Source organism: Crinia signifera, chromosome 2 (assembly GCF_055691185.1).
Source record: "Crinia signifera chromosome 2, ASM5569118v1, whole genome shotgun sequence".
Taxonomy (NCBI): Eukaryota; Metazoa; Chordata; class Amphibia; order Anura; family Myobatrachidae; genus Crinia; species Crinia signifera.
In genome coordinates this window covers 78,612,618-78,637,111 of record NC_139218.1, presented here as the reverse complement: position 1 = coordinate 78,637,111, position 24,494 = coordinate 78,612,618, and the positions used below count along the sequence as shown (strand labels likewise).

At 41.7% G+C, this 24,494-nt stretch overlaps 1 protein-coding gene across 2 annotated transcripts in view; it reads left to right on the top strand.

The window, feature by feature from the left end:
- The first annotated feature begins 518 nt into the window (after positions 1–518).
- PTCHD1 (patched domain containing 1) overlaps positions 519–24,494 on the top strand; it is a 161,508-nt gene continuing 137,532 nt past the window's right edge. Inside the window, exons 1-2 of one of the 2 annotated variants that reach the window (XM_083172462.1) lie at positions 519–1,075; positions 1,553–3,087. In XM_083172462.1, coding sequence (XP_083028588.1) covers positions 2,659–3,087 — 429 coding nt within the window. In that variant the 5' untranslated portion in view covers positions 519–1,075; positions 1,553–2,658. Of the gene's footprint in view, positions 1,076–1,213; positions 1,280–1,552; positions 3,088–24,494 lie in introns of those variants that run through there. The other variant, XM_083172461.1, reaches the window with a different exon arrangement.

Here is a 24,494-nt window from a genome sequence, read left to right as displayed (position 1 = left end):
TGACATAAAGCAATCATTGCAATATGAAGGGGATGCAAGCAGACAGCATGCCAGTTTAATATAAGGATGATTCCCTGACATCACCCATGCTGGAATCTCCAATAGAGGTCAGGAGTCTTGAATTTCCCACAAGACCAGTTTTTTGCACATGCATCAGGGATTCTCTAACACGCCTGTTGATGCTTCAGAGTTAAACAGAGCATTGTTGTAATCAGCAACACCTTTCTTGGCTGAAGCTATCAACATCTTGGCAGTTTGAGGCAGAAACACAAGATAATGCTGTTTACATATTTTCAGATAAATTAGAGGGAAACTAATGGCCAGTTGAAATATACTTGACATTAACAATGAGTTGGCTCTGCAGTGGCTAGCAGATCTCAATTCCCACCTGTTTTATCATTCTGTTCTGTTCATTTAAAATCAAGCTCCATTTGAGAGAGAGAAAAAAAAAACCTATTCACTGAGTGAAGATGCTCTTCACTTACATTCCCTGTGAGCAGGCTGCAGCATCACATACAGCATTGAAGCCTGTTGCTAATTCCGCTGCTTCCCAGCAGCAGGACTGAGGACAAAGAAAGTGCACCACAATTCCCAGATGCTCTGCAGACCAGAGAATAGTGCTGGTGATACAGACTGCAAATTCATTTACTAGTATGGTCAACATGTGTATTAAGCTAAGGGTGATCTGATGCTGACAGCCAGCCTGCCTGCTGCACAGTATAGAAGCTTATACCCAGGATATACTGTAGCACACTAATCTTTTCTGGAATTACTAATCAGATAATAAACACAGGGAAGGATACTGCCTTTGGCCATATCCTTAATGTTAATTGCTCAGAAATGGGGGCTCTTTTTCACTGCAGGGTTATCTCATCACGAGGCAGCTAATGAAAGGAATCCACCAGTCAAACAGCTAACATGAGAGTAATCATCCATAGCATGTCCGTTTTCATTTGTTAGCTATTTTCTATACATTAGCAGCTGTAAAGCACCATTCTCCCTGGCATTCTCTTCATCGTGAATCAGCAGCAGCAGCAGCAGCAGCAGCAATGGAGCAGCAGCCATGGGGGAGAATGTGAGTAAGGGGACTTAGGGTGAGGGGGGGATGCCAGTTCCCAAAGTATTTCATGGTGATTTATTCCTCTCTCCTTGTATTTATTTATTTCTTGAAGGAGGGACAGCCCCTGTAGCAGTTGACTAAGGGAGGAGTGGCTGGAAAAGGGGGGAGGATAGGGATGCTCGCTATAGATCATGCTGCAATAGAAGACAGCTTCCTGATGTATGAGGCTTCTATTTTCTATTATTTGGGATTTTCTTACTCTGTCATCAGAGTGTTTTGTATATTGCAGCTTTAAATATATTACTCCTGTTAACCTGTGAGTTTCCAAGTTTAATAGAGTAGTCTTTGCATCTCTGAGCAGAAGACCAGAGGCAGCTTGTTTGATGTTTGGGGGGTAGGAATATTCAGTAGTCAGTTGTTGTCTATATACTGTAGCTGCATAGGAGAACACTGGTAGGTTACCACTGCATTATTGTTTGTGTTTAATTGCAGATATTGACAGGCGTATGGCTGCTGAATTGCAACAAATGAAGATGCCAGTTGCCATCGAGTTCCCTAACTGGATATTGCTGCTGCATACAGAGAGATAGAGAGGTCTGAGCATACAGTAGCTTAGGCGTTTCTGGCTGCTGGGATTTGTGCACACTTCTCCAGTGATGTGCTGACAGTCTAAATCATCGCCTGAGACCAATGAAATACACAAAACTGTATCTATGCGATGATTATTCTTCTGTAACCATGGAACTCCCAGATTCCCGGCTGTGGCTGAGACCTCATCAAGGTAGTGTTAGAAATTTAGGACTCGGGGTGGAGGAAGAAGATCACCGCAACTTTTAAATTGATTAACTTTGCAAATCAAGACAGCCAGATTCAGATGACATCTAGCTGATGTGGTCATTTCATTGGAATTCTACCTCCTGCCACAGCTAAGAGCAGCCATGGAACTCACCTAAAGTGGATTTTGACATTACTTTGATACACTATTACACCTCTCAGTTTGCCTCATTTGTCTTTCATAATTTTTTTTTTCTCTGAATTTATAAATATCAAGTAAATGGCTGGCATTGTCCATTGTTATTAACCATGGTGTATGTATGCTCAGGCAGTAAGGACTGGCTGCCTTTACAGCCTGAAAAATTCGAGACGTCCTGTGCTCATCATGGACAATTAAAAGTCAATTCATCTTGAGAGTAAATACATCAGTTGATGTGACTGTTCAAACGCAACTTCCAAGACTGTTTTTTTTCCCGAATAATTAATTAGTTTCTGTAGACTAAAGCACCCTGGTGAGAGCCACAGCCTTTTTAGGACTGGATTTTAAGAGCAGGATTGCTCTGCTAAAACAAGCTTTGGAAAGTGAGGCACAGATCTAAATGCAATGCTATATTACAACCAAACTACAATATTTTGCACAGATATTTTGCCTTAGTGAAAAATTATTTTTCTTTTCTTATTTTCTCTTACCCTGGACAGATAATAATAAATAGCCAAATCAACCCTAAAAGCATAACGCTGAAGGATTGTTGTCAAATCTGATTTAAAAATAAAATTAATATTTCTTTTGATTTGGGAGCATCTCCGCATGTTTGTGATCCCTGATGGTCCTAGCCAGGCTCTGGGAGAGCCTCAGATCTCAGCCTGTGACTCTCCCCCTCCTTAGCTCCCTCTGCACTAGGATGTTGCGGAAGGTTCTGCACAGGGGGCTGAGAACGTGCTTTTCCAGACTTGGATTTTTTATTGCCAGCCATCCAGTTTTTTTTGTATCAGCCCCAGTGCTGATCTCAATATTGCTGGGGGCCAGTTTTAGCAGGTATAAGGTTGAGGAAAACATTGAGTATTTGCTGGCCCCTAAACACAGCCTAGCCAAGATAGAGAGAAACCTGGTGGATAGTCTATTCCCAGTCAATCGCTCCAAGCACCGTCTATACTCGGATCTCCAGACACCTGGAAGGTACGGCAGGGTGATCATAACATCATCTAGGAGAGCCAACATGTTGGACCAACATCATACAGATCTCATCCTGAAGGTAATTATGCTGCATCGCCTTGCTTTGCAAACCACCTGTTAGTACACTGCTACTTAGCTTATCAGTATCATTCTCCAGAGATAAAACAGAACATAATTAAAAACAGACTCATTTCCAAATAGATCCCATACAATATTAACCTGTTTTGCAACATACTAGATTGATATACATAGTGTTAGTTTTGCTACTGCTTCCTGCTTAATTATGCATAGTGTATTTACAAAACATTTTTAGAATCTCTGTTCATTTGTGATATCGCTAGAACTAGTATTTCTAATGCCAAACCAGTGCAGGAGGTTGGATATAAAACAAAGATTGGGGTTGATGTGTAGGTCTAAGATAAAATAAATAAATAAAAAAAGCATACTGTATGTGCTACTGAATGCAGGGCATGTTTGTTATGGCACAGACAAGTGTTGTTGTTTTTTTAGGGGGGGGGGGGGGGGGGTTGCATTCAATTTTGGCAAGATTTACAACAGGATATATCATTTTGTCATCTAGGGGATTTCCCACTGTTAATGAAGAAGGAAGAGTTATTTGAGTGTTTAGTGATTGCTTTTAGAATTGGGAGCACTTTTGGGTAGCAAAATGACTGTGAGGGGTTTACTAGAGGCATAACTTTCCCCAGTTTATTGGATCCATATTCACCTCTTTCACCAATGAGGTAAGAAAAAAATAATCTTCTCATGCTCAGATTATTCAGAAATGCTGAAAAGCCTACCCTACACTGATATAATGAACAGATGTACCTGCTTAGTGGTCGCTCATCCTTCTGTCTCTTTATACAATGTATTCTTACAGGATTGTAGAAGCGATTGTTACATGTATAAAAAGAAGCAGCTGTTGTTTAGTTTTCAATAGGTATGTTACATCTAGGGGTAAATTTACTATTATGGGATTTGGATTGAAGATGGGATATTGGCCATAACAACCAATCAGATTTGACTTCTTATTTATTTAGCATCTTCCAGAAAATAATAGATTGAATCTGATTGGTTGCTATGGGCTACATCCAAACTTCAATAGAACTCCCATCTTAGTAGAAGTTCCTTTGTCTTTACTGTATGTTGTTTATGGGTTTTACTGTAAATTTGGCAATTAATGTCCGCATTTGCAGTAAAGACTGCCAATGGCCTAATCCCCCATTTTCTTTTGTCATATACAGTACTTTTAACTATGACAACATAGTTGCATCTGAAATGTTGACCAACCTTTCCATGTAGTTATTACCCCAAAAATATACTTACATGATTATCCGGCAAATGTGCCTCTCAGCCAGCGCCGGGGCTCACCGGGTTGCCCCCGCTAGCGAGATGGCATTCCATCTGACTGGGATGCGCGAGCGTCCCACACGCACTCATGTACCAGTTACGGTGTGGGCTGGGACGCAAACCCTGCCCGTTTCCACTTCAGGGAAATGGGCAGGGTTAGAGGGGGGGGGGGAGTGGGGAGGTGGAGGACGGCACCGGGAACCGGCAATGAGGTGGTGGGGACCCAGGGGGAGCTCCGTTAAAAGGGTATGAGCATGCATCTCGTGCGCATGCATCCCCTCTCCGCGGCTGGTGAGGGCAGGAGGCTGGCGATCCGACCGCCAGCCCCTGCAAGGATGTACTTGATCCTTGCTGTCATTTTTCAGAACTTACAACTGTTTGCTAGGCTGCATGTAATTGCAGCCTAGCGAACAGATAAATGTCCGTCCATAATCCCCCCCCCCACCAGCTGCACAAATCCCCTTCCTAGCATGCAAGACATCCCCTTGCATGTGGCCGCATGGGAGAAAAATCATTCAATGGTCAATCACATCATTGATTTTTTTTTTTCCTGTTCATAGAACTCGGAGATGGACAATTTCGGGGCGGGTGCTAATACCATGTGACGTCAGCCATCCACTCTGAGCAGGCATCGACATGCCTTGAGTGTGCAGGGGAATGTCCAGTGTTTTTATGGGCACGCCCATAAAACGCTCAGTGTGCCCCACCAAAGCAGTTCGCTCCCAGGGTATTCGCATATTCGCCAATGCGCATGGGCAAACCTCGACCATCGGGGACAGGGATTCGGACCCTTATTTTGTATCTGTCAAAAAGCACACAATCTTGCGTTAAACTTTTTTTCAATTTAAGGGACCCAGAACCAATTGCAATAGTTGCAATATGGTAAACAAGTATTTTTCTATGATAAATATGTTAGATATTGTGGTTATTGTACAGTATAAAGGCCTCTTTATTAAAGGCTATATTTGATCATACAGTATATTCTAGTGATACAGGTATTTCCGTGTCATTTAGCATTATAATTTTGGGTTCCACTGAATTACAGAATTATGTGAAATACAGTACATTGTGTCTACAGCACATCGCACTTATACATTCCATAAAATCTGTGCCATGCAAAAGAGTAGATTAATTCTGTACGTCTCTTGATAAATGCTGGATCACTAGCTACATAAATATAAATAATAAAAGATTATTTTTCCAAATACTGCCCAGAAATTATCCATTTTTATGATTGCAACAGATACTTATACAGGTTGACGTTTCCTTACCATTTGGGGGCCCTCATCAATGATGTGGCATTTGTACAGTGATGGCAAAACCACTTGCCATTGGTCACAAACCAGCCATGGTTTGCAAACCCTTGGGAGCTGAAGGCCATGCCACCAGTCCCTTTCCCGCAGAGAAAAGATGCCATGTTCATGTGTGCAGAGCATTAGGTAACTGGGAGTCTACCAATCTCCTACCAACAGCAGGACACCTTGGGCAGTGGGTGGACCTGAGGGACCGTCTCTGAAAAGTGGGACTCTTCCACTGAAATTGTAAGGGTTAAGGGATGTGCTTTATTCCCAATTAAGGATCAGGCCTATGACCCTTATTCAGATCCGATCGCAGTACAAATATGTTCTAATTTGTTCTCAAAATGGGTAAAACCATGTGCACTGCAGGTGTGGTAGATGTAACATGTGCTGAGATACTTAAATTTGGGTGGGGTGTGTTAAAACTGAAATCTAAATTGTAGTGTAAAAATATTGCAGCCATTATTTACCCTGCACAGAAACAAAATAACTCACACAAATCTAACTCTTTCTATACATGTTACATCTGCCCCACCTGCAGTATACGAACAATGTAGAACTGTATCATGTGCTAATAACCTGTACATACTATATATGACCTATGTGTTATTATAAGTGACATGGCCTGCTACAAGCTGTGTGTGAGGATCCCCGGGTCTGCAGCTACAACAAAATCAGGGAATGTGCGGTGATAACTGCTGTAAATGCAGCAGGACAACACAATGTACAATCATGTGGAGGCTGAGCCGGGCTTTGAGCCCTAATGATTGGCAGAGATGGCGTTGAGTCCTTGCTGATAGCTACAGTCATAGTAGCAGATAGAGGTGGCCATTGACCATATATGGCAAACAAACCATTGGTGGTAGATGGTTTTACCATTGATGGGGAAGACCCAATTATTTTCCACCATAGCTGGCACTAAGCCCGATGTTTGTACTGATAGTGGTCACATAACATGAAATATATGTGTGTGTTAACCATTTGTGTGTCAACCATTGGGTTGTCAATCTTCTCACCATGGTGACCTTATGTACCTGATGACCTTGGCCTCTGTTACCCTATTGTACCTGATGAACTTAGCCACTGTTAACCTTTTTGTACCTTTTGATCCATAGCACTTGCCAACCAAATGCATGTTGTCCCAGTGGCGTAACAATAGCTCTGCAGACCCCGTAGTAGCTGTGTAAGTGCGGGCGCCAGGGGTCTGCGGGGCTATTGTAATGCCACTGCCGCATCTGTGCTGCTTGAGGCTTGCAAGATTTACTTCTCTGTGCTGCGGTCCCGGCTCCCCTCCTGGCTTCTGCTGCTACGAAAATGAACCATCATAAAATGTCCGCCCCCATACAGCAGAGAGTTCTCTGAAACTGTCTGCTGTATGGGGGCGGACATTTTGTGATGGTCCGTTTTCATAGCAGCAGAAGCCAGGAAGGGAGCTGGGACCTCAGCGCAGACAAGATCTGTGGGTCCCTGCTACGGAAGCGCTGAGCCGCCTCTGTGGGTAAGGCATGGGAAGGCATGGGCAGCAGCGGGGGGGGGGGGGTGTTAACTTCACTTGGGGGGGTGCACATAAGATAGTTACACCACTGTGTTGACCATATGTTGTTAACCTGCTGAATGTTTACCTAGACATTGTAGATGGATTATACCACAGCCAGTCCATCCTTTGATCTCTGAGCTTGCTGTGATCATTGAACCAGGGGTGAACCATAAGTGGGTGGACTATCAATAGTTCCTATCAATGATTTACTACGATCAAAGTTAATTACCAATAGTACCATCAATGGTGAACACACCGATGAACATCTGTATTAGCAGGGAAGCTGGCTCCTCTACTGAGCGGTGCTGCAAGAAGCAGTGAGGATGGGGACAGTGTATGTGGACATCCACTCCAAGTATTGCTCTAGCTGCATTCCTTCCTTCCTTTCCCCTCTTCTGCCACTTGCTCCTGAACTTAAGCTCCCTCTTAATATAATTGTAATATTTTTCCCAATGTAGGATTGATGTTTCCATATTGGAAATGTTTTGATTTAGATCAGCTGCAGGTCAGGTCCAGTCTCTTCCTCAACACCTTTCCCATTGATCTCCAACATTTTGCTCATCTTCTCCGATTCCTTCTCTGCCAGCCCAACATCGAGAAAACCCACAACGTTCTCAGCAATGCTCATTGTTGCTTTTTGGAAATTGATCCTTTTTTGTTCAATTAATCTTTTAAACAAGATGGCACAAGCTGTATGGTGCTGCTCCTCTCTCCTGATTGCCCCCTTTGACTCTTCACTGCTGAGTCTGCACTTGCAGATTTTTGCACCTCCAAAAGTTTATTTTATTTTTATTTGACCTTTTTTGCTTTTTTGTTATTAAACTTACTCATAGTAACATAGTAACATAGAAATTAAGGCTGAAAAAAGACGTTAGTCCACCAAGTTGAACATATCTAACTTGTAACTACTGACTTGAGTAAATCGCAACTATCGGATTCCCTTAGTGGCCAAAAATGCATCCGGTTTTTATTTAAATTCATTAACAGTAGTTGCTGTAATCACCCCCACCGGCAATGAGTTCCAGAATTTTACTGTTCTAATGGTGAAGAATCCTCTTCATAAGTACGGAATTTTTTTCCTCAAGCCTCAATACATGCCCGCTTGTCCTAAGTATAGGCCTGTTAGTGAACAAATCATCTCCCAATTCCATATGATTCCCAATCCTGTATTTGAACATACAGTGCTAATCATATCACTTCTCAACCTCCGTTTCTCGAGTGAAAACATATTCAGCCTGGTTAACCTATCTTTTTATTCTAGTGATTCGAGACCTTTTACTAGCTTAGTCTCCCTTCTGTGTACTTGTTCCAATTCATTTATGTCCTTTTTAAGGTACGGTGCCCAGAACTGCATCTATTATATGTACTAAAGCTGTTATGCTGTGATGCTAGGCTTGAAACTCGCCTACCTATTAAAATCAGGGCTGAAAAATCCTTATGTTACTGATTTGCTGGAATAAAGCTATTGAAGAATACCAAGGACACTGCTGATAACTACACCTCCAGCCTGGTCTATTTCATCTGCATAATTTGGTTTTGTTGGCACTAGTGTTTTTATTTTAGGTTTTATATTTAAACATTTGAATAATTTTTTTGTGGTTTTAACAACCGGCCAGTGTAATAACCACAATTGTAAAACTATAATATTGTATTGTTTATGTGTAAATAATAATTATTTTAGTAAAAAAAAACATTAACCAACTAGCCCTTCTCAATTTGTTTTTTTTTCTTTTTTTGAGGCACACCTCCCTGCTGCTATTGCTATACAACAGTGGTTCCCAAACTTGGTTCTCAAGGACCTGCAACAGTTCACATTTTCCAGGTCACCCGGCAGGTGCATGGGTATTTACCTTACCAGTGGCGGCTACTGCCTCATCAAAGGAGGGGAGTTGCTGCTGGCTATGCTGCCGACACCCATTCCCCCTCCCTGACTGCTGTTCAACACTGCTCCCAGACCCTACCGCTGTTCATGGTCCCAGCGCATGTACAATACATATGAGAGTGTATGTGCAGTATTGGTGACTGTACTGAGCATGCGCATACAATACTTCCATTTTCTATGGGCTGCATTGACTGCAGCCCATAGAAGTCAAATTGGGCTGCACAGCAGGGCAGGAATTGGCTTCCTACCTATCTCAGCCCAGACTGGCAGTGCCAGGGGGCCGGAACACCTTACAATGGGACTACCATTACTGTGGGTGACTGTCAGATAGAACTTGCAATGGGGAGTCACTCCCAGTCACAATGAAGCGAGTACAGTCCCACGGACTGCATCTGGCTTCACAAAGGCTGAGCACAGTTGTGGATATTCTCTGGGGGAATTCAGTCTTGCACCCAGAGGTAAAAACCACCACTGCTCCTTACTCACTGACACATTTGAAAAGATCCACAGGTAGAGCTAATTATTTCACTTGTGATTCTGTGAGGAGACTTATATAATGTGCACCCTTTAGGACCAAGGTTGATAACCACTGTTATAACCAGACACTGGCAGCTCCCTCAGCCCTGCCAGTCCCAACTTTACTCCTAGTCCCGGATGACCCAGGAGTTGCACCTTTATTTCCCCATTTTCCTTCTTCTGCCGTCTTCCTTTTAGCCTGTAACCCTGGGCTCTTCTGTAGTCCTGAGGTCTTTTACCTCCTTGCTGAATCTATAAAGAAAAACATGCAGCGGACATGTTACACGTATTATTAATTATGGTTTTAATGTGTTATATGCAATCTGTTTCTTTTCCTATTGTCATCTGTTTATTATGTACTGATAAGAAAGGGGGAATTGGAGACAGGGTAAACTTTCCAACCCCTGTTTGTAAATGACCTTCTTACCCTCCCAATTATTATACAGTACATTGAATGTGGTGGTAGTTGTTTTTCCCCCTACTTTAGGTATGCTACCCTGCATTTATTTCCCCCCTGCTTGCCTACCCTACCAGGAGGCTCCCAAAAACCGAGACACTCTTCCAGCCACCCAGAAACTTGGAGAAGTCTCCTGCATCCTCAAATATCCCCCGCCCCAATTCCCCTGTGCTGTTTCCATGTGTTACTGTGACTCCACATAGTCATAAGTCATGTCTGTGCGCATTGTGCATTCCTAGGTAAACTGGGTTCATGATCTTATGGGAATTATTATTATTATAAGTGCTCCCAAAGTATAAATATATATATATATATATATATATATATATATATATACACACATATATCTATATAATGGTGTGTGTGGGAGGGGGGTCACCAATATTGATCTTGTCTCCATGCAACTGTGATGAACTTGTGCCACCCCTAACCATAGTCTCCACTCTTGACGCATTACCCTAAGTATCCAACCTAACCCAAGCGTCTACTCGGAAAGACTCGGAAAGCCTTACCATAATCTCCTTCCGAACCCTAGGATCAACTCCTGCAGCCTAATTCTAACCATCCCACCCGTATGTGTATATACATAATGAAGAATCTCCCTTGTTATTAAGTCTGAGAAAACTCCCTTTGTCTTCGTGAGTTTACTAGATATCCTTTATTTTCTTTAATTCTACTGAACAGACGGAGTCTCCTTCATACCCTCTTTTCCATTTTTTTCTGAAACCTACTGTATTATATTCATATCAAATATTCAATGAATCTTGAATGATGACTTTAACATTAAACCACCTACTCATACTTGCCTACTTTTGAAAACTAGTTTCAGGGAGATTATAGTTGGTAGTAGAGTTTTGTAAAGCACCCTATTGAGGCCCCCCCTCAATATCATGCTCCACCCAAGGGGCGTGTCTAGTTCCATATATGGAGAGATTGTGAAAAGAGAGTGTGAACGTGGCACCTAGAAGCGTGTGTGTGTGCTGCTATATCTGAGAGGAATCTTTTAAAATTACTTATATCCAAATGTAGATGAGCCCCAGAGCAGAGCTACTATACTGTAATGTAACTGTATCTATCTCTCATTCCTTTTTGTTTCCTTTTTTATCCCAAAAAATGTAAGAGTGTAATATGGGCTAGGTGAAATGATGGAGAGTAGACTAATGAGGGAGAGAGGGAGATTACTCTTATTTCAGGGAGTCTCCTGCAGAATGCAGGAGGGTAGGAAACTATGCACCTACTGTATGTCTCAAACTTATTTGCCAATGCTCCTCTTTAACTGGGTTTCCTGATCTCCTTTGCTGAATGTATTCACAGCAAATTGAATAGAATTTAAATTTAATTTTACAAAATGCAGAATTGCTTATTTATAAGGTCAAAAAGTTGAATGTGTATTTATATCATAGGGAGGTTGTTGTATACAGTATCCTAATATTATATTTAATTTATATGTGGCATTAAAGAAAACTAATTATAAGAATAATTAACATTTTAGGTATGTACTCTAGCTCTATTCCTCTTTGTATGTGTGTGCATGTTCCCCAAATTGATATTTTAGCATACAATTTAATTTAACAGATTGTTTGTTGTAAAAATAAGAACTCCTACCAAATGCTTAGCATTTATCTCTTACCTTTGAAGTCATACTGTAACCACCCTGTGACGAATGAAAAATTGACAGCTATGAATAGAATTTTTCTAGGTGTCAGAAGCCTCCAAACGCATAGTACATCTTATCTGAGTACTGTCAATAGTATTAGAGTTAGACTAAAACTAATAGAATGTCTATTATGAATAATAGCTATGAGTGGTAGCTCTCTGTTACCCAATGTCATTACTCATAGTAAAAATGCATCGGCACAACATAAAGAAACCAATACTACTGGGCTAAGCAAATACACTTTTTGAATAGGTAACCATAACTGAAATAAAATATTTACACTTTTACATTATTAATTGTATTACAAGATATTAGAATATTTAAGCATCTGTTGAAAGCATATAGAAGTATGTAATGTAAATAGTTAGAAAATAATAAAACTATAATTTGAGAATTCATACTGTAGGAGTGTCATTAACATAAACACTATTTACAATATATATATATATATCTCTATCTATCTATCTATCTATCTATCTATCTATCTATCTATCTATCTATCTATCTATCTATCTATCTATCTATCTATATATATATATATATATATATATATATATATATATAGATATATATTACTACCCTTTTGTTGATTACTGTTCAACACTTAAGGGTTGTACCATTTGGACTGAGCCTTGTGTATAATAAAGATGTACTGTAGTTAGCCACCAGAAATTAGCCGCAGCCAAATATACTGTCAAGGCGGTGTCTAGTGAAAAATTTCTTGCCTGCTTATTTATTTGGCCAGGCGATAGCCATGCTGCGGGGCCACGCATTGCTATCACCCGCTGTGTACACTGCTTTAGAACTGTATCCAATTAGCAGTGGTAATTTACCACAGGTAATTGACTTGCCTGGGGCTATCCTATTACATATGATGTCAGCACTTATAAGGGATTTTGTTTCACCTACCTCAAATCCCCAATAAGTGTGAATTTTTTTTTTTGCAATCAGTGCCACAAAAACATATAGGTCTGTGGCTTTTCACAGATATTTTGTGATTTCCTGCAAAACTAGTATATTTCCTCACCAAAAATCAGGCTTTAATTGGATCGGCCAATAATGACCATACAGCAAAAATGTTGATAAAACAGTGCACTACAATTAGTACAGTGACCTGCATTTGTTGCACTGTCTTTTTCAGAGTGGCTTTATTTTGTCACATAGATTCTTGAACCAAACTGATGCACTACTATTACCATGTACTGAACTGTTTACACTTAAGCTGATTAATTACAGTTCATAAACTGTTCGCTTAAACCTAAGCCAAGTACTACAGTAACTTTTGTGTGCTGAACCCTTTTTACTAAAACTTTTTTGAATCCCGGAACCCTATAGTATCAAATAGTTTTTCACGGCACCCCTACGCCAAAAATGTACAATAAATATAAAAATATATTATATATAAATATAAAATTCATTAAATTATGTTTCTAGGCAATACAATTATGTGGTGGGGGAAAAGATTTGCTTCTGTTTGTCCACATATTTTATGATTTGCAGCCACAAGTGCTGGTTTTGTCTATCAGATTGACCATACAGATGCCCCTCTCATTGTTGCCCAGCGCCCGCCAGAATGTCCCCTCTGGCGAGCACCAGCGGAGAGGGACGCCATTAAACTAGGACGTGTGTGCGTCCCAGTCACTCGGCAGCAGGTCCCTGCCGTCTCTTCTTCAGGGAGATGGGCAGGGTTTGGGGGGTGGGCACCGACTCTGTTGGTGAGGAGCTCCGCCGCCACGGAGTGTGTGCGCGCCCCCTGGTGGGGGGCTGTCAATAGTTTTGCCAGCCCCTGCAAGAACAAGGCCTGTTCCATTTGTACATATTTTTAATTTGGACTACCAATCCAAGACTCTCCTCAAGACACCCCAGGGTGCCATGGCACCCAATATGTAACCAGTAATAGACTTTTTAAGAATCATGAATTGTACCAAAACTGAGCAAGTGTACTGATTATCCATTCTAATTCTCTTACAATTCTCATTAAGAATCTGTTGTCAAAGAAGCATGGTTGTCGGTCACTGTGTCTAAGGTAAGAATTGGCTGATAGGCCTTACTTCTCTGATCATATCCCATACATGGCCCTTCTATGTACCCTACACTCAGGGGTATATGGAAGAACTGGCATTGTGGGGGAGAAGAGGTATCAACCATGGTGGTTTTTACCTATGGGTTGCAGGACCGAAGCCTCCCAAGGTAGAAATATGTCACTGTAGTGAAGCCGGATGCAGGCTGTGAGACTGCAATGGATTCACTGTGACTGGCAGTGACTTCCTATTAAAAGTGCAACCTGCCAGTCACCCCAGGCAGCACCATTGGGAGGTGTTCCCTCACTCCGGGGCTGCCTCTTTGGTTTCTATGGGCTGCATCCATAGATTATCCATAATTATCTATGCACAAGTTACATCTGCCCCACCTGCAGTGCACATGGTTTTGTCCATCTATGAAGGATTTTGTCAGAAAGAGTGAGCTAGAATAAGGCCCACAGTATCAGCTATTGACTATTTCTTGGGTGCAGGTAGCGGAACCACAGGTTAGAAGATTGCAAGTCTCTTGTAGACTCATACACAGTAACAAGACTGTGCCACATATGTGCAGTAGTAGTAGCAGCAGCCATCTTGGTAAGAAAAAAAAGGGTTATTCCCAAAGGCGCCATATTAGAGACTGCACAATACTGCATTCCTAACAAAAAACACATTGGTGATATGAAGCATGAATTCTAATATCAATGTTATGAAAGAAGACATGATATTTTATTTATTTATTAACAGTTTCTTATATAGCGCATACATATTACGCAGCGCTTTACAGAGAATATATGAACATTCACATCAGTCCCTGCCCCAGTGGAGCTTACAATCTATATTCCCTACCACATGTACACGCACACACAGACATTCTAGGGTTAATTTCGTTAGAAGCCAATTAACCTATCTGTATATTTTTGGATTCTGGGAGGAAACCGGAGTACCCGGAGTAAACCCACGCAAGCACAGGGAGTACATACAAACTCTGCACAGTTAGAGCCATGGTGGGGATTGAACCCATGACCTAAGCGCTGTGAGGCAGTAATGCTAACCATTACACCATCCATGTAGCACCATCTTATAATATCGATGTTGCCTTGAAATTACCTATGCTGGATTCACTGTTATAAGTCAGGAGACATTAGACCAGCCCCCTGAATATCCTATATACTGTAGCCTGTTGTTACACATGCATCAGTGATTCTATAACATGCCTGGTTTAATAGGCATTTGTTATAATTAGCAACACCTTACTTGGCTGAAACGGTCAACATCTTGGCAGTGTCACGCAGAAACAGATGATAATGTTATTTACAGTAAATATTTTCATATAAATTAGAGTAAAACTAATGGTCAGATGAGATCTCAGTGGCCACTTGTTTTATCATTGTGTTCTGTTCATTTAAAATGCAGCTCCATCTAAAAAACTATTCATTGAGTGAAGATGCTCGTCCCCTACAGTAGATTCCCTGCGAGCAAGATGCAGCTGCAGATTCAGCATTGAAGCCTGTTGCTAATCTTTCTTCCTCACAGCATAATTGAGGACAAAAAAGTACAGCACAATTCCCAGATGCTCTGCAGACTAGAATCTAGTTCTGGTGATACAGACTGCAAATTGATATAATAGCGTGGTACATATGTGTAGCATGGTCAGGGAAGGATTTAGTATTGCTTATTTTTTATTTTTCAGTGATTGGTTATACAGTAAGCCCTCATTTGATGATAGCCAATTTAATAGAATAATAATAACAACTGAATAATAATAAAGCCGCTTACTGTCACTTTCTTATATTAATTTACTGTAGGTATACATGGGTAGAACAGTTTTCAGGGGCAGTAAGTGCATGTCTTATCTGTTTACATGCCATTCAAGATGACATATGATAGAGTGTGGAGTAAATATTTTGCTGTTACTGGTACATTTTGGGCTCATAGCACCAAAACAAGCATCCAAGTGCCACCCCCAAACAAGTGCCACCTCCAAACAAGTGCCACCCCTGAGTGCAGCGGCGCATTTCCTACTAGGCAACCTATGCATATGCCTAGGACCCAGGAGGTCCCAAGTGGCCACATTAAGATATCCTGGCCGTCCAAAACTTTCACAGAGAAACATTCCGCAACTACCGTGTGACATTTTGACATTACATGGACCTGCCACACTCTGAAAGTCCCATTCATGTTCTTTGATAGGATAAAAAAAAGTTTGGACACAAAATGGCTTCATCCACTGTATGCAGTCAGTTTCCTTTAAATGTAACACAAGTATTAAGCCTTCTTTCAAAAGACTGAAGGTGCCCTTACACTGCCTGCGATGTCTCGCAGCAGTGTATGGACACCCAACATCCTGCAAGCCGCCGGGACCTTCCCGGCGGCAGGGACGCATGCGATCCGTTGTGATGGAGGAGGAACGGGAGGAACGGGTGGTCGGACGGCCTGCCGGTCTGACCACTTGGTCGGGTCCGATGCACACGGGACTGCGCATCAGACCTGACGGCATTTCGGGGATGGAGGATTTGGTCCGATTTAACGGGTCGATTGGTCACAATCAGCCAAAATCGGACCAAATCGCCTCGGTGTGTGAGATTTGTATGTAATGCCGATGTTCACACATCTGAGCATTTATAGGTAAACCGTGCATGTGCCAAGTTACTGTACTGATGCCACCTGCAATCAGCAGCAAATATATAGTGCTAGGGATTGTTGGTGGGAGGATGGGGCCAAACCGGTATCTTGCCTACTGTAAGTGTGATCTGATGTGCACAGTAGCTGCTTATGTCCTCAATATACCAATCTTTCCTATATTTACTATTCTAGTAATACGCATAGGACATCTTTAGCAATGTTGTAAAATTTTGTAAATTTTGTAAAATTACAATTAATGTAAAATGCTCAGCAATGGGAATCCCCTTTCACTGCAAGGGTATTACATCACAAGAGGCAGCTAATGAAACAGTGTGCAAGGCAGATAGCTAACATGATACTTCCATGGCATGTCTGTTTGCATTTGTTTGCTATTTTCTATAGCAGAGGTAAAGCAACATTCACGCTGGCATTATCTTTATCATGAATCAGCTAAAGTCACGGAGCAGCAGCCATGGAGTAGATGTCAGTAAGAAGGATCAAGGTGAGGAGGGATGCCAGTTCCCATGTTTCTCATGCTGATTTATTACTATCTCCTTATATTTTTCTCTTGAATTAGGTACACCCCTTGTGGCAGTTGCCTAAGGGAGCAGTGGATGAAAAATGGTGGAGGATAGGGATGTTTGCTATAGATCATGCTGCTGCAGTAGAGGACAGCATCCTGATGTATGACGTCTCAGTCTTCTATTGTTTGAGATTTCCTTACACATGTATCAAGCTGTTGTATTATTGTAGCTTTACATTTTCTACTGTTAACCCATGAGTTTCCAAGTTTAAGCATAGTATAAATGCATTTAGGGAAGCTGGGGTTTGTGCAGACTTCCACTGATGTGTATGGGATAATGACAATGGGATAAAACGATATCCTTGTAATGATCATCCTCCTTTGGAATTTACCATAGATTTTCCAAATGACTGACTATGGTTGAGTAGTGGTAGAAATTGAGTGTCTGTAGTGGAGGAAGAAGATCACTGCAACTTTTAATATTGATGATCTCAAATAATCATGACTACCAGATTTAATTGACTTCTAGGTGCAGTGATCAATTCACTGAAGTTCTACCTCCTGCTATAGTCAAAAGTAACATTGTTACAGTGTAAATCTGTTTCCTCCACTGTCTTTAATACTATTATATCCTAGCCCATGGCTGGTTTTGTTCATTGTTAATAACAATGTATACAAGGGCCATTATTCTGGTTCACTCGCAAAGGCAAATTCCTTCTCAAATAGACAAAACCACGTGCACTGCAGGGGGGGGGGGGGCAGATGTAACATGCGCAAAGAGTTAGATTTTGGGTGAGTTATTTTGTTTCTGTGCAGGCAAAATACTGACTGCTTTATTTTTACACTGCAATATAGATCTCACTTTGAAGTAAAACCCCACCCAAATCTAACTCTCTCTGCACAAGTTACATCTGCCCCACCTGCAGTGCACATGGTTTTGTCCATTTGAGAAGGAATTTGCCTTTGCGAGTGAACCAGAATAAGGGCCAAGGACTGGCTTCCTTTACAGCATAAACAGTTTGAGACTTCTGGTGGCCATCATGGACAAACTAAAGTCCATTCACCTTAAGAGATTTAAATACAGCAGTTTATGTTACTGCTCAAGAACATCTTACAACTTTTATGAAATGAAAAGTCATTTTATTTTCTCTTACCATGGACAGTTAAGGATCATTAGTCATGAAGGATTGAAAGCAATGATGTAAATCTGTTTTTTAAAAGAAAAAAAAAATGTTTTAATTTGTTTTTTATATTTTTTTTACTTGGGATCATCTCCACATATTTGTGAACTCTGATGGTCCTAGGATGTTGCAGAAGTTTCTTCTGCTTTTCCAGGCCTTGGTCAGCCATTTATTGTTTTTTGTATCATCCTCAATGCTGATCTCAATCATGCTGGGGGCCATTTCAGTAGGTACTGTATATATTCTGTGGAGAACCCCTGACCCCTAAATACAGCCAATCCAAGATACAGTATAATGAAACATGGTGTGTAATCTATACCCAATCAATCGCTCCAAGCTCCATTAATACTCAGTAACTATTGATGGTTTAGCTACTGATGGTTGAGGTCTGTGTAACCAGAAGCTAATGATGTTACTTAACATCAGGGGGGCAATACACCATCCTTGCCCATAAGTGATGGAAAAAAACACTTGCCATTTGTGACAAAACATTGATGATCACTGTCAGAGGAGGACTGGGTTGTAAAACAGCTCTGGCACTGCGCACTTTCGATAACGGTGCAAGGCCATATCTCAAGGGGCACGCCATGAGTCTTTAGACTGTAAGCTCTCATGAGCAGGGCCCTCTTCCCTCATGCCCCTTATAAAGTCACAGGGGCTTGGCCACATGGCATGTCTATGTCTGTAGAGCAGAGCCCCTGCAGCCCCTATCTCATTGGTTGCTGTACAGCTGAGCAGATCTGCTTGACTAGTCTTTTAGGTCGGACCAACCCATTATGCCATCGGCCCATCTGACATTCCCTAGAAGTGCCAAATGTCTAGACCAGCCATCCCTATTATACTGTATAGTATTCTTTCCCAAATTGATGGTCTTTATGTGGGATAACCAACATCAAATATATCCATTAAATCAACTTTAAAATAATGTTGCTATTAAAAGATACATTTTCTATAAACAGATTGATTAACTGATTTTCAGATGAATTGAGATTGATTTTCAGATGTATGTTGCGGTAGATGAACACTGCATGTTTCTGACTGGTCACAACAGATGCAGCCATGTCAGGTAAAGCCAAGCCTGGTACGACCACCCAGACAAGTGGTTAATATCTAGAACCTAGACCAAATTCTGCTTGCAAAGTGCTTGTATTTTACTCACTTAAAGTGTATATGCTACTGATGGCAGCGCGTGCTTTCAATGACACAAAACAATCATTTACTAACATGCAGTACAGTGTTCAGTTTTCAACAGGATATGTCCTGTAGTTCTATTTGTCATATTGGGGATTTTGTTCTGTAAATGAAACATGCTTTTACTGTTATAGTGACTGATTTTCATTTTGCTGGGGAATATATTGACTTGTGGGGGATTTACTAATACCCCTTTCACATTGCCAAATTAACCCGGGTCGACGCAGTTTGAGGTGCGGTGTGAAAGCACCAAACATTATAACTTGGATTGAGTAACCCGGCATTTCGACCCAGGTTGTAAGTGGGGTTAAACTCAGGTCACCCTTTGTATATTGGGTGACCCAAATGTAACTTGAATGCACCAGATCTTGGTCTGATCTGGGATCAAGAGTTTGTGAAGTGAAAGGGGTATAAGCAGTGGTGTCAAAAGGTAATGGCTACTTTTTACAAAGGCCCGGGTCTGCTGGAAGGGCTCGGGTCCCGCTCCCACCTCCCCCATTGCAGAGAACTGGGTAGTGGGGAGAGAGATGACAGGCTGCCATCGCGGCACATCCCCTCTCTCTCCCCAGCTCAGCACATGCTGCTCTGAGTCTGTGCCATGTGCTGAGCTGGGGAGAGAGACAGCTGCAGCCTGTCCTCTCTCTCCCTCTGTGTGAGCAATGATGATCCCGCCTGCCACCTTACAACCTGCACCCCGCACCCTGCACAAATTACGTTCTTACGTTCATTTTATTTTCAGAGGGAAGTGGCCACCCCCCTCCTGGTGGCCTTGACACCCCCCCCCCCCCCCATTTTACTGGGTACTGGAGACTGGCCAACCTGTTGGCACCCCTGGTTGTAAGTCAGTGGTTTCCACACTCATGGTTCATTTATTTCGATATACAGTAACCATCTATGCTCAGCTATGGATATCCTTAAAATCTGTACTGTTAGGTTGCTTTGAGGACCAAGTTTAGAAACCATTGTACTAGGACTTTTCCAAGCATATTGAATCCATATTCACCTCGTTCACCAGTAAACTAAGAAATGTAATAGTTTGCACATGAAATGTGCTGCTGATTGTTTCCTGTGTTCCGTATGTTTCATCTGTGTACCCTGTATTTTTCTAATGTACAGTATGCCATATGTACAGCGCTGCAAGCAATGCCATCTGTGGCACCTTATAAATAAAATGTAATAATAACATGCTCAGACAGCTCAGACATTTTGAAAAACTCTACAGTGGATTCTGGATTGTTACATGCATAAAGGCAAGCTCCTGACACTTACTTTGCAATAGGCTGCCAGAAAATGTCAATCATCAAGGGTTCACATGCTTGGTAAACCCATTGGTTCTGAAGTTTATGCAGGATCAGTATGTTTCCACTCAACAATCCCGGTATTAGGCTCTGGAAAAAGGCATGAATAGCCTTTTGCTGTTCAGCTGGGATTTTTGCATGGGGTAAACCCCACAGCTTATTAAATATTCCTTTATGTAGCTTCTGGTTTAATAAGTTTGGCATTTGAGGAGCAAAATTCCAATTGGCTGATGATGACTGCTAAGGCTTAATCTCCCATTTGTTTTGTCATCTACTTTTCACTAGGAAAGCATAGAATTCATCTGGTGACCCACCTTTCTATACAATCATTTTCTCAACAATACTGTACTGTATATTGTAAGTTTTTGTCATGCTTACATGATCAACCTACAAATGTGTAATTCTTGGTCCTTGCATTCATTTTTCATCACTTACACTGTATTGGGTTCTTGTGTACTATCATGGCGCCCATCGCATCACAGACCATAAGGCATGCGATGGTATGTGATGTGACGCGATTGGCACCCGATGGTATGCAATTTAAAATTGTATACCATTGTATACGGCATACAATGCTATACAATGCAATGTGATTTTAAATTGTATAAGCCCCCTAATGGGGGCTTACAATGTTAAATGCACCCCCACGCCACCCCCACTAGGAACGTGAACCCGAAGCATGGCGAGCGCAGCCGTACGCGTTCTACGACCTTTTCATACCCCCACTATCTACGTCGGCGTGGAGTTGATTTATGCGCTCGCCACCATGCCCGAAGCGTGGCGAGCGGACGCGGAATACATGTAAAGTAATACGCGGCCCCTCGCGGGGCTCGCTGCGCTCACCACGTTTCAGGCTCGGTGGCTCGCTGCGCTCGCAACACTATATAAAATCAACTCCACGCCAAAAAAGTCGGAGGACGCATACCACGCCCCCTCGCGGGCTCGCATCGCTCGCCACTCTTCGGGTTCACGTTCATAGTGGGGGTGGCGTGGGGGTGCATTTAACATTGTAAGCCCCACTTAGGGTGCTTATACAATTAAACATCGTATAGGGGGCTTATACAATTTTAAATCGCATCGCAGTGCATCGGGTGTATGCCATGCGATGCGATTATATGTTGTGCGACCAATTATGGTGGGCGCCGTGCTAGTACACAAGTACCCTGTATTGTAACAATTTACAATAACAACAGGACCCAGAAACAATTGCAAAAGTTGCAATTCAGTAAAAAAGCTGTTTCTATTTATAATAAATATGTCAGACATTGTGGTTGTTTACAGCACATTAGCAAGTCTTTTTTCCCCCTTATTCCTTATACTTACTGTATACAGTGAGTGCTGATCTTCCTGCTACAGCTGCCTGTCATAGCAGCATGCTACTCATCTGCAGTCCTGCTCATCTAGCTGTACTATCTTATCTCCTACAATAGGCTATAAAGGTTGAGTATCCCTTATCCAAACATCCGTTATCCAAATTATTCTGAGAACCATACATTCCAGAAAGTGAAAACATTTTGTTGTTGTTGGTAAAAGCACTACTGGGGACATCTGTAACAGCACTACTGGGGACATCTGTAACAGCACTACTGGGGACATCTGTAACAGAACTACTGTAACAGCACTATTGAGGACATGATATGTAACTGACATTACTTGGGACATCTGTAACAGCACTACTGAGGACATGATATGTAACTGGCACTACTGAGGACATCTGTAACAGCACTACTGAGGACATCTGTAGCAGCACTACTTGGGACATCTGTAACAGAACTACTGTAACAGCACTACTGGGGACATGATATGTAACTGACATTACTGAGGACATCTGTAACAGCACTACTGAGTACATCTGTAACAGCACTACTGGGGACATCTGTAACAGAACTACTGTAACAGCACTATTGAGGACATGATATGTAACTGACATTACTGGGGACATCTGTAACAGCACTACTGGGGACATCTGTAACAGCACTACTGGGGACATCTGTAACAGAACTACTGTAACAGCACTATTGAGGACATGATATGTAACTGACATTACTTGGGACATCTGTAACAGCACTACTGAGGACATGATATGTAACTGGCACTACTGAGGACATCTGTAACAGCACTACTGAGGACATCTGTAGCAGCACTACTGGGGACATCTGTAACAGAACTACTGTAACAGTACTACTGGGGACATGATATGTAACTGACATTACTGAGGACATCTGTAACAGCACTACTGAGGACATCTGTAACAGCACTACTGGGGACATCTGTAACAGCACTACTGAGGACATGATATGTAACTGGCACTAAATATGTGCAAAAAAAATTATTGCTTGGCATTTAAATTCAGTGCCTGAGATGGTACACAAACTTTGTTTCATGTTTAAAACCTTGTCTTATGCACAAATAAAATATGTTTGTGTGTATTTCATGTGTGTGATGTGTTTGTAAAACATAAATGTGAGATACCTCATTGAAATATAAAAATATGCTAAAATACGGAATAATCCGTTACCCAAAATTCTTCTGGTCCCGAGCATTTTGGATAAGGGATACTCAACCTGTATTTGATTAGGGTCCGATTGGTGCTTAAAGGGCCAAATGGGGGAAATCTGTGTTAGGGCTTATGATTAGGGTTGGGGCCATCCACCGCAGAGGCTTGGCCACATGTCGACCTCATGTTGACATTTTGACCAAGTGGACCTAATTGCATGTCAACGTTTGTCATGTGTTAACCTTTTAATTGTTGACCAATAGTGTCGCTCTCACCACTGTCGACCTATCAACCCATACCCAAACTTATATATAGATAGATAGATAGTATGGAACCGTATCCCTAGGGCAGGCACACCAACAGTGCAGGTTTTAGTGATATCTAGGCTTCAGCACAGATGGTTTAATCAGAATCCCTCAGATACTAATTAAGTCACCTGTGCTAAAGCCTGGATATCTACAAAACCTGCACTGTTGGTGTGCCTTGAGGACCGTGGTTGGGAATGCCTGCCCTAGAGGGAGGTGTGAAGTCAACTGGGGGTTTCCTCTGTACCCCTGTAGGCCAGTCCACCCTTGTATTTGATAATGAATTATAATGCTAATGTAGGTATTTCATTGTATTACTGTGACATTATAATTTTAGATTATCTTTCACTAGAATGAAGAACCTGCATTGCAGTGTATGTGACAGACAAAACAGCTTCAGGGAACAATGGGCCTAAAGTACATTCCACTAAAACTGTTGCCATGCAGATAAGAACAAGTGAATTAATGTTGTAAATACTCTGTACTCCTCTTAATCAGTGTTGGATGACTAGATACATAAGTATAAATAACAAAATATTTTCCACCATGGAGTCTCATAGTAGATGAAGCGGCAAATAACAATTAAAATAAAATATTACTCTCATGAATCCAAGTGTGCCATTCCCTTCCTCATATCAATGTGCCGATTCACATTTTCCTGATTGCAGTGTGCAGCATTTTGCAAGTGCATTTATCAAGTTCCAAGTCCAGAGGAACGTTTCCAAACCAGATGAATGTTCACTTGAGCCTCTAACACATGTCTGATTCATTGTGTAGACTGGAACTTCAGTGTTTATGCATGCCTGTGCTAGCTCAGGGCCCACTTTATGGTCCAACAGAGATATAATAACTGTAGCTTGAATAGCAGTTAATTAGGATAGATTAAACCCTATTGTGCATGCACTTTCAGTACACACTAATTATTTTTTGTGCTCAGCTAACTGTGAATGTATCATGTTCCATTCCTTATATTTAAAGCAATCAAAAATGGCTCTGTATGCTTTGACAGAAAACCATTGGAAAACCTGCAGTCGGGATGCTGGCAGTCAGTAAACCGGCAGTGGCATCTTGATGAGACGAAACCTGACAGGGGCTGAATAAGTACACCTACTCTTTCCCCCTAACCCCTACTCAGCCTAACCATAACCCTC